A 12,440-nucleotide genomic window follows, 5' to 3' on the forward strand; every position below is an offset into this window, starting at 1 on the left:
GAAAGCATATCTTAACCTAGCTTAATTAGACGAGCTGCGCTATACCTGATCTAATGTGCTGAAACATAGCCCGGGACAACCACTGCTGGGACATTTCAACCAAGCTAACGTTCATTTTATGTCTACCTGTTCAGTAGATTTCTTAAATAATGCCTTACCGCATGGTAACTGCCTACCACCAGCACACGACAGCAGCAGCTCAGCACAGCTGCCATAACAAGACCCAAACGACAGCCAACATATTTTAAACTTTCCCCCCCTTTCCCCCCGTCTGCCTTAAGCAAACACAGGACCAAGCTGAATACAACGGAGACACAGACAGGCATAACCCATTAGCTAAGTAAACACATCGACAACCGAAGAGACTTACAAATCATAATAGCGACGGGGGAAGCAAGAGACCAGCTCATTGACCCGCGAAGTAGTCTAGCAGCTCACTGCCATACTTAAGACATATCACACATTAGACATGCACACTAGACTGTGACACCCATCACGCATTCTCAATTGTATATCAATAAAACATACAATATTAGCTGACCTGACACACCAGCGAGGATACCTTAAGTTAAATAACAAAGTTAGCTGTTTAACATTCTACTGTTTGCTACTTAAACTAATCTTTAAAAATGTGCTAGACCTATCTGATACCTATATGTCCAAATGTTTATAATACGGCGGAGGACTGCCTTTGGGGTACCTCACAACCATCTGTTATCAGCTTCTGCACTACAAAAATAAATAATTAAAAACAAAAAAAAATTAATGTATATTATTGACAAATACCTGAAAAAATAATTCCACATGCTGCTTGGGAGCATCGTCTTTGAGAACTGGGTAGGTGTACTTTCCCATCATATCATATATGGCTTTGACAATATCCATCATCTCCTGAGAAAAATAAAATGAAAATAAAACTTAAAATATCAGCAATTTACTATGCATTATACTCAAAATTATATTACAAAATGATAAGATGCAAATATACTGTTTTTATTTGCAACTACATTAATATAAAAAATAGAGATGACTTATTGTATTACAAAGTTTTATTTACAATAAATAAATGTACTTCTTATGTAAATCCTGATGAAAAAGATACAGAACCATGATGACTTGAGTTATTAGAAAAAAATTAACAACTACATTTTTTATATTAAAACCTTTTTTTTTTTTTTAAAGCAGTAAAGGAAAATCACATATTGCATAAACTGATATATACAGACTTCCCTTCACACATTATGCAGCTATACCTAAATGTGTATAAGGAGACAAAAATCTGGCAAAACTATCTGGTATACATAACACCACTTTTTTTTTACAAGTCAAAATACCACCCTGCTATGTACTATACGGATACCTAATACACTGTAACAATCACTATTGCTGTGTATCTACCACCCTTCTTTTAGTCCATTCATCATTTGCCTTAACCCTTCTGCACTATTCACCCACTATTGTATATTGTATAAGTGTATTTGAAAAGTATAGATTATCCACTGGCATTGCAGGGATTAACTCATGTTTGCTTGTTAACCAATTCTAATGTAATTTGTTGTGCTTGTGTCTACTCTTCCTTCCTACTGGTTTGAATAGAATATTGTAACTGTAATTAAGTTAGTGCATTATTATGATGTTAGTGTGTATACTTTGTCAAAGAAGGGGCACAAATGGGCCATTTCTGAAAATGATAAAAAAAAAATCTGTATACTGTATTGCCCCTGGAAGAAATTAGGTCCACAATCAAAGTATATGGATATCCTAGACCACGGGAAGAGCATGATGGGTATTAGATTGAGTACAAATCTGACAGGCTTTGAAACATTGCTTAGTTGGTACAGTTGGTACAAGGAAGGTCACCAAAATAGTACATTTACCAATTAAATGGTTTTATAGATACTTGGGTGACATGCTTAGCATACTGGAATGACAGAGATCGCAACCACCTCTTTTAGTTGAGCAAAAGTGTCAAGTGAAAGGTTATGATCCTTTGCTTGGGTAGGGTTGGATATGGTTCTCTGCTATCAAGTGATTTAAATTGTCTTGCCAGAGCATCAGCTTTAGAGTTTTTTGTTTCTGGTCTATACATTATCAAGAAATTAAAGTGCAATAAGAACATTGACCAGCGGACTTGTCTGGCTTCAATTGATTGAAAGATGCTTGTGGTCAGTAAAAATCATTATAGGTATGAGTGAACTTTCTAGTAACTGTCTCCATTTATTTAATTCTAATATAATAGTGGGAGATCAACCTCAGTCTCTGATCTGTCCACCTCCGTTATGAAAAGGCGTCTGGGTGGACCATAACTGTAGTCAAAGTGGTCATAAGAGTCTTGAAAGTGGTCAGGGCTTTACGGGGGCATGTTCCTATAAAGGTTTAGGCAAAGGCTAACTAAAAATGGCTTCAAGTGTTTGTATGGCCCATATGAAAACATGACCCTGAAATGACAGATACACCTTGTCAGGAATTGTATTAGTTTATTACTGGCCCTTTAAGATGGCATGGACGTACACACCCCTTTTGTTATTTAAACTCCAATCTCCAACACCTCAGTGCACAATTAATGTGTTAATCTGACTGATTGCATCAACTTTCTTGCTAATCATTTGGATCACTCCTAGAGAGACCGTGTGTTCCATCACCGGACCCCTTTTCTGAATCTCCTCTTCATACCCCTATATATTTGATTACCTGGTTAACTAATTCAGACTGGTCTTGACTCTGCTTTTGGAATTTCCTTCAATACTGCTTAATCTCCTATTGAACGACCTCAGACTGGATAAAGGACATTGCTTATGGACTAACCCTGGACACATCACCTAAAAATGGTACGCTTTATTGCTCTCCCTACGATTCCATCGGCTCTATCTTTTGCTCATAACTTTTTTAAAGAACACGTTCGCCTTCATGGAATCCCTGAAGATATAACCACTGATAGGGGAGTTCAATTTACTTCTAGATTCTGGAAAGAGTTCTGTCAATTCCTTCAAATACATCATAAATTATCAACATCCTTCCATCCTTACACAAATGGTCAAACCGAAAGACTCAATGGTATCCTAGAACAATACCTCCGTATTTACACTACTCCTTAACAAGACAATTGGTCCTCTCTCCTACCTCTGGCTGAGTTCTCATATAACAACAATGTGCAATCTTCTACAAAATATTCTCCATTCTACAGTAATTACGGCTACAACCCCAGATTATTTCCTTTTAAATCACCTTCTGTCAACATCCCAAGTCTATCAGAATATGTAAATAATATCAACTCCACCTTATTGCTCGTCAAAGAAAATTTAGAGTCTGCTCAATCTACTTATAAGATTAATGCTGACACCAGACCCGGTGACAATCCTTCTTATCAAATTAATGATAAAGTTTTATTATCCACACGATATTTAAAATTACATAGGCCTTCAAAGAAACTTTTTCCTACCTTTATTGGTACTTTCGAGATTATCAAACAGATTATTGAAGTATTCTATAAACTTCAACTCCCTTCACATATGAAGATCCATCCTATTTTCCATGTATCTCTATTGAAAAAGTACATCTTTGACCCTTCTTCACCACCACCCTCTACTCCTCCACTGGATCTAGTTGATAATGATGAGGAATATGAAATTGAAGAGATTCAAGATTAAGCTATAACAGGATTGAATACTTGATTAAATGGAAAGATTATGATTATTCTCATAATCAATAGGCTTCTCACTTCAATGTTCATGCACCTGACCTTCTGAAATATAAACCTTTTCGCTCCCTGAGGTAGCTCCTTGGGGGAGGGGGGGGGAGGGGGGGAAATACATCAGTAATTGTATTTGTTTATTACTGGCCCTTTATGACGGCACCCCTTTTGTTATTTGAACTCCAATCTCCAAAACCTCAGTGCCCAATTAATGTGTTAATCTGACTGATTGCATCAACTTCCTTGCTAATCATTTGGATCACTCCTAGAGAGACCGTGTGTTCCATCACCGGACCCCTTTTCTGAATCTCCTCTTCATACCCCTATATATTTGATTCCCTGGTTAACTAATTCGGACTGGCCTTGACTCTGCTTTTGGAATTTCCTTCAATACTGCTTGATCTCCTATTGAACGACCTTGGACTGGATAAAGGACATTGCTTATGGACTAACCCTGGACACATCACCTAAACTTTTAATTTCAATGTCTGTCAGTTTCTCTCTCTGCTTTGCTGCCACATCAGTTTGCCGTGCTGAAACTGCCTCAAAATAAAAAGTGAGTGGTTCTTATTTTTTTGTTTGGCATTTGTTAAAAAAAAAAAAAACATGACACACCTGTTCTTAACCCTTTAAGTCCGGAGGGCGTACTATTACGTCCTTTTAAAAGCGGCTCTAAACGCCGCCGGACGTAATAGTACGCCCTCCGGTTTTTAGTAACTTACCCGGTCGCTGGCGGTCCCACACCGGCGATCGCGGTTCGGGGGACTCCCAGGGAGCCCCCCCGCGGCACATCTTCCTCCTCCGGTGCCTCCCGGTCATGTGAGAGTGAGGTCCTTGCGAGGACCTCACAATCACATGGCCGGTATAGCTGCCTGCTGCATTGCCAGCAGGGGGACCAACTGTAATGACAGTTGGTCCCCCTGCTGGCTGAAAATAAAATAATAAAATGTTAAAACAGTGTAAAAAAAAAAAATTATATACTTAGATCATATATATATATTATATATATATGATCTAAGTATATATATACACATATACACACATACACATACACCGTCTAGGTGTATTTTAATATTAATATATATATAATTATATATATATATTAATATCAAATTACACGTAGACTGATACTGATTAAATATATATATAATTATTGTTATATATATATTTATAAATAATATAAAAAAAATTAATATGTAAATACGTAAAAAAATTAAATAAAAAAAATAATTAAAAATAAAATATTAAAAAATATATAGATGTGTTTTATTTCGTTCTAACTGTATTCTGATATTAATATATATATATTTATATCAAAATACACTTATAACGAAATAATATATATATCTATATACATAAATATATACGTATATATCACTATATATATACCTATATATAAATAAAAATATAAAAAAAATATATATATATATATACGTATATATACACATATGTATATATATACATATATTAATTCTACACATATATTTATGTAATAATTTTACATAATTAGGTATCCTAATTAATTACAATTAGCGGGACCTGCCTGACCACCCATGCCGAAAGTATAGGGAATTTAATTTGCTAGCACTATATTTAACCCTATAACTTTCCAAGACACCATAAAACCTGTACATGGGGGGTACTGTTTTACTCGGGAGACTTCGCTGAACACAAATATTAGTGTTTCAAAACAGTAAAATGTATTACAACCATGATATCGCCAGTAAAAGTGACGTTTTTTGCATTTTTCACGCACAAACAGCACTTACAGGGACGATATTATTGCTGCAATACTTTTTACTGTTTTGAAACACAAATATTTGTGTTCAGCGAAGTCTCCTGAGTACAACAGTACCCCTCATGTACAGGTTTTATGGTGGTTTCAAAAATTACAGCGTCAAATATAAGGCTTGTGTTTAATTTTTTTCACATTAAAATTCGCCAGATTGCTTACGTTGCCTTTATGACCCTATGGTAGCCCAAGAATGAAAATTACCCCTATGATGGCATACCATTTGCAATAGTAGACAACCAAAGGTATTGCAAATGGGGTATGTCCAGTCTTTTTTAGTAGCCACTTAGTCACAAACACTGGCCAAAATTGGCGTTTTTTGCATTTTTCACACACAAACAAATACAAACGCTAACTTTGGCCAGTGTTTGTGACCAAATGGCTACTAAAAAAGACTGGACATCGCTTATTTGCAATACCTTGGGTCGTCTACTATTGCAAATGGTATGCCATTATGGGTGTAAATTTATTTCCTGGGCTACTATACAGTCTCAAAGGCAACGTAACCAATCTGGCGAATTTCAATTTCAAATGTAACATGCTATATTTGACCCTGTAACTTCCCAAAACACCATAAAACCTGTACATAGGGGGTACTGTTTTACACGTGAGACTTTGCTGAATACAAATATGTGTATTTTATTGCAGTAAAAGCAAACAGTATTATGACATTGACAGTTAAAATGTCATGAAGAACGAAAAAAATCTAAAAAAATCTTATTTTCTCCCATTTTTTTCATATTAAATTATGTTTCATAGCTAAATATTTGATATTAAATGAAAGCCCTGTTTCCCCTGAATAAAATGATATATAATAAGGGGGGGTGCATTTAATATGAAAGAGGTGAATTACGGTTGGACAGATATATAGCGCAAATGCCAGGTTTTGTTTACGTTTTGTTTCGTTCACAACTTGTACATTTGGCTGCGGTGTTAAGGGGTTAAATAAAGTCACTTTTCCAGCTTGCAAAAAAATCCATTCTCTAACACATGTTGTATATGAAAGTGATCAGTTATGAAAGTCAGCATATGGTTGAACTAAACTATTTCAAATTCATGTAAATATTTCCTAAACCCATGCACATCATTAGTCCAAAAAGCATCACTTTATATTCAAAGTGTCCACTGTTGGTGTTATAGGCACTATGAAGTTATACCCTGCTTTGATACTCTGGGGTATTGTCATGTTTGATACTTTGGGGTATTGTCTGCTCCACACCTGTTTAGTAGTGGCTATGTGGATTTAGAACCTGGGGCTGGTGGTTGCGTGTGGTGTGGGTCTACCATTAAGCCACAAAAAAGGCTCAGTATTTCCTGTAGTATTTTCAATACAGTACTTTTGCTTTTAGAACTTTGTGGCTCCACTTATCTGCCAGCTGCAGTAAATTTGTAATCAACTCAGCCCTTAAATACCAGCACTTCCTCGACTGAGACAATTTCATGGAGTAATTTCCTCGATGTCCATTTCCTTAATTGACACTGGATTTTTTATTCTTTTGTTGCCTGGTTCCTGACTACTCTTCTGCCTACCAATTCTGTACGTTCCTGCTAGATTGTGTATGAACTCTGATTTTGTTCGTGTATGCCAGAATATTGCTGACTCTTCATGCCTGACCTTGCCTTTTGGCTTAATCCTCAGTCAAAGCTCCACATTAGACTACCTTACTGCAGTTACATTACCTTTACAGGTATATAATTTAGTGAAGATCTGAGAACCATTCTATGGCCTAGGACTTTTCACAGTGTATCGCAGGATTGTGTTTTGACAAGCAGGGTTACATGTATGATCACATGATTACATGAAAATAAATTACATGTATGATCACAATTTTATTATTAAACGCTAACACCTTCACTTGAAGATGAAAAATCTCCATTATCATGGGAACTTTAACTGTATACCATCTATTACTAAAGTTTACACTGCATCGGACAGTTGCAAGATCTTGCATTTAAAGGACCATGAAGTTTGGGGAAGTGCTATCTAAGTTAAGAATGGATTTGCATATGTGTGAAATGTAGGAAAATACTCTGGGATTTTGATTTTATAAGATTTCCTTTTGCTCCCTTATGTAATTTTATTTGCCTTTATGTTTTATTATGTGTTTATGTTCTAGGTTTTATTTCAAATTCCTCACCATATGTTTTACATAACACTGTTGAAGGTTGGTCCAAGTTTCAAAATACATTTTTTTTTTCCCAGTTCATTTTGTAACAGTATGTAAGTGTGATCCTTTCCAGGAGTTTAGTGACTGAGTTTAAGGGCCTGTCTTCGTGCTGCACTGCTCCTTGGTGTTTGGGAATTGCTACAGAGTTGTTAAACGTTTGAGCACAAGAGCTAGGCTTCTGAGCAAATATTATTTTTATAAAGATGGTGCCAGGAAGGATTGCTCCTGGCAGAGAGGACAGCACTATCAGAGGGATTAATTTCTTCTTCTGGGGTCCCTGGTCCTGAAAGAGGAGTGTGGACAACATAGCAAGACAAGCCTGGATTCCAAGCCAAGGACCAATCACACCCCCGTCCCCCTATAATTATATTTAAGTGATGGGATCTTCTTTTCTTAGTGTGTCCAAACCACTAGTCAGGCTCCATCTTGAAGCTCCTCTTTAGACAACAGCAGTCTTGTGAATGGACTGAAACACATCACATGTAAAGATCTGCTTGAATCCAGAGGGCAAATGGTCAACAACAAGAGTAAAGCAGTGGTAACACCTAAACTCATGCAATGAGTTGTCCACAGGGGCACACAATGTAGCTGCAAAGGTCTGGATTCCAAGTCAGGGACCAGTTACCCTTTGTTCCTGTTACAGGAACTATCTATAATTGGAACCATATATGATCTGTCATCTATGGCTTTGGGTGTTTTTGTCTTCAATAGGTAAAGAGAATAAATGGCAAAGGATTTTTTTCAGACCAAATTGAGATTTAGACAAATTTGATTGGCTATTTAAACAAAAAAAAAATCCTAACCTAATAAATAACAAAAAAGTTGAATGCTTGGAATACTTTACACAATAATTATAAATCCCAATCTAAGAATAATGGCATAGATACATATTAGTGCAGACCACTTATAAAAATCAATAGTGAATAATAAAATAAGTAATAGTGTGTCTGAAGGTCCAAATTAATTTTACCAGAGCCATGGCATCCTGGCTCTGGGTAATAATGATGGCTCCCTTGAAGAGGGAAATATCCCAAACAGAAGAGTTGACTGACACACAATCTCTAGAATCTTGGATGGAGTGGAACCAAACACAGGAAAAAAACAACCAAATGGTGCAGTACCAAAATTATTTATTTTTAAAACAAAAACATAAAAAGCAGCTTACATGAAGTCCAAATGGGCTTGCTGACTCAGTGCCAACTGTTACAAACTGCCTTTTGTAACTGGTTCTTTATGTGACAAATTGCCCTATCCCCTGGCTTATGGAGAAGCCTGATTGCCAGCCTCCTGCCTCATGACTATGGCCCCTAAAAAACATTTAAAAACACTATTTGGACTTATTGGTGTTTAAAAGACTGTGCTGGCCCTTTAAATTGACTGCTTTGTCCCTTCTAAACCTCTCATCAGCCCGTGCTAAACTTTAACCCCATGGCGATTTTATTCTATTCGTGGGATCTGAGCGCTGTTCAGATATATTGAGCGCTCAGATCCAAGATTTCTGGGGATAGGTTGAATGTGGGGGTTCTGTTCAGTGTAATGGGAATTATGTATTTTTGCTGCTGTTGTGAATGGAGATATTTTCTGTACCTGGAGATAATTGACGTAGTCGGGGTGCCAGGTGATCCGTTACACCAACTATCTCAGTTCACAATCATAAAACACTGATAAAAACTACTAGTTCGGGGTTCTGACCGCTGACCCACCTTGACTTTCTATCTTGCTGACATGCAGTTTGATGCGTTTAACCCATGTGCTGGGCTACAAAGTCAACATAGTTATAGTCAAGGGGCTATTTGCCCATGAGACATAAATATGTGCCCTGTATTTCATTATATTCATAATGAAGCCTACTTTAGCCCTGTCTGGGATAAGATTGAGGAGAAAGCTAAAAGTGGACACTGACTTGATTTAGGATGTCTCCACATCTAAATTCTACTGTTACAAGGTTATTCACTAAACTGATTTTGTCTGGATGGACCATCCATACAATGTCTAGATGTTGCAGTTCAAATGGTCCCATATGCAGCCGGATTGGTTTTGTCTTGTTCGGTATAAATAATCCTATCAGATATTAAATTGATCTGACCTGTTTTTTTTTTTTTTTTTTATTAGGTAGCTATCCCTTTTCAGTTGTCTTCCAGATTGTACTAATGAGAAAGGCTTTAGTACTCTTTTGAGAAGGTGTGTGTGTGTGTGTGTGTGTAGTACTCTTTTGAGAAGGTGTGTGTGTCTCCATTTATAAAGGAATCACTTGGAAAAGACCTGTGAATGCACCCCTTAATTCCTAGATGATATATTTGCATGGGTCCGCACTTGGGAAAATGACTGAATATACTAAAAGGGATGAGTGCCAAGGGTGTAAAAAAAAAAAAATATATATATATATATATTTTATATCTTTTTGTGTCCTGAGGAAAGTTCACAGCTGTGAACTGAAACGTTGACTACTTGGATTAAATGCTTATATTTTTTCACGTTGAAGTCCTTGAGTGCTGGTTTTCTTTTTGGAGGTTATATTTATGTGCACCGGGCCAAAACTTAGAGGAGAGCTGAAGTGCAAAACTCCCATCTAAATATATATATATATATATATATATATATATATGTAGGCGTAGTAGAGTGACTGTGTAACCACAATGTAAGGTATCTGGGCCTGGGGTCCATGGATGCTTACTCCTGGTGTGCTGCCCCTAACCTAAGGGGGCCACAGGGGTGGGGGGATGGAACAAGTGGGGGAGGCTCATGGTGCTTAAGGCATGGAACAAGCTGCTCTCCAGAGCAGGGGGGCTAATGTATGCATACATGTGTTGCATGACATATCCCATTAGGTGAGGCAAATAAACAAAACACTCAAAAGCAATCATAAACCATGCATCGGTGGTGTAGAAGAGTGAACCGACTCAAATGCAGAACATCAAGAACAGTTATAGAAGAGGCTATATAATGATGAGATTCCACTTTGCCGGGCTGTGTGTCATGTGGAGGCCCCTGGCCTTGGTCCATTTCATGGTGTGAATAGGACAGTTCTTGTGGGGTCCCACACATGTTGAGAGGGGGTATCCATTGCAGCTGCCTGTGGTGGTGGAAGTCCCAGAGTTAGAGTCCTGGGTATGCCCCATCTATATTCTACACCGGCCGTACGAAGGTGGTCAGAAATTGGGTCCAAGGATCTGCGCCACTGCAGTGTGCTTCTTGTTCGATCCTGGAAAAGCGTGATGTGGGCTGACTCAAAATGGGGTGGAGTTTTGTTCTGCACCGCTGCCATAATGCGGTTTCTGTTGGAGATTGAGTGACAATGTATGATTACGTCTCAGATGGCTGTAGACTGTGCCTGTGCAGGTTTAGTGACCCGGAAGCAGGTATCAAAAGGCAGCTTTTTGGCCTGTGTGTGCGGTATGATGGTTGTGAACAGTCGCCGGAGGTAGTAGGGGAGTTCCGTCTGGTTAATGTGGCCATCCCCGTCTGGCCGTGTGACAGGAAGGTAATAAGACAGCTTGGTATCAGGCACATAGCTGGGTAACAGTGGGGTGAGAAAGCAGGAAAGAGGAAAGGTATAGTGTTACAAATGGCTATTTGTAACTGGCCCTTTAAATGAAAAATTGCCCTGCTTCCCTGGATTGTGGAGAAGCCTATTTGCCAGCCTCCTGCCTCATGACTATGGCCCCTGGAAGATTGTGCCCCTGAAAACTTATTAACTTTTATTGGTGTGTATGGCCCTTTAAGAACCGTCTGGGGACATATTGTGACTTTGCTGAACAATGCCCCTTTAAGACTATGTCCCCAGACCTTTAAAATAACTTGTTCCTGGCTTTCCCCCACTTGGTTCAGTAAATAGGGCTTACTGAACCGAGTACCACACAGGCGGACCACCCAGAAGCTAAAGTGTGCAGGCAATTTACCTCCCAGGCTGTGAGGTTACTGCTGGTTAATTGCACGTGGCGGCGGCCATCTTGGTTTACTCGAATGCGGTCAGCGGTGTATGCTAAAGATGCTGTGGAACTAAAATCGGCTACACATTCTGCCGAACACCGCTGACCCTTACCTTCTCCCATACGGAACTTGCAGCTCCAGAGACTAAGTCCCGTTCGTTTTTTCGCATGAAATTGACCGACCGCACAGCCCAAATCTATGGAACTGTTTTGGGCAGGAAATTGTGCTTGCGGTCGGTCATAAAGGACTTCCAGCTAACTTTTGATCCACAGGAGGGATTTGGCTGATTTTTGGAAGGGTTTATGTTTGATGTATGCTGATTCTGAATATACAACTTTTATTGAAATTGGATGTATGGTTTTAAAGTTACAGTGTGTGTGTAAAAACTGTATTTTTATTGTATGTAATAATTGGTTTAACTGTTTATCTGAGGGGAGGAAATGTGTGGGCTGCACCAGATGTGTGATTGGTGATTTTATGCCTCCCCCTGGGAGTATCCTATTTGCATGTAACCTCAATAAAAGCCAGGCTGGGTGTTCCAGACCTGAGACCTCTTCTGACCCTCTAACTTGCAGCCTCGACTCATGTTTGTAGGGGACAGCTATAATCACTACAGGGATTGCTATGCTCTTCATACTCCCTTAGCTACTGAGCTCTTGTAAGAGCTCTTGTTCCTGATCCTGCTTCGCTCTACAGAAGGAAGAGGTTCGCCTATTGGAACCTGGAGCCTGGTCGTAGGTCCAGGGCGCAGAGCAGACGGCGAGATACCAGCCCAGCAGCGGTGGTTCGTGGGGTCTGCAGTGCTTATGGTGGCTGCGGTGCTGATGGTCATTTGGTGAGCGCTAGGAGCATCCTTTTC

The 12,440-nt window shown here is 38.7% G+C and overlaps 1 protein-coding gene across 3 annotated transcripts in view; it reads right to left on the bottom strand.

Moving 5' to 3' along the window:
- The window catches only part of KCNIP1 (potassium voltage-gated channel interacting protein 1), a 1,074,046-nt gene that overhangs the window by 172,665 nt on the left and 888,941 nt on the right, over positions 1 to 12,440 (bottom strand). For all 3 annotated transcript variants that reach the window (XM_063447490.1, XM_063447491.1, XM_063447489.1), the window contains one exon: positions 787 to 891. In XM_063447490.1, coding sequence (XP_063303560.1) covers positions 787 to 891 — 105 coding nt within the window. The remainder of the gene's footprint in view (positions 1 to 786; positions 892 to 12,440) is intronic.

The sequence above is a fragment of the Pelobates fuscus genome, chromosome 3 (genome assembly GCF_036172605.1).
Source record: "Pelobates fuscus isolate aPelFus1 chromosome 3, aPelFus1.pri, whole genome shotgun sequence".
Classification (NCBI taxonomy): domain Eukaryota; kingdom Metazoa; phylum Chordata; class Amphibia; order Anura; family Pelobatidae; genus Pelobates; species Pelobates fuscus.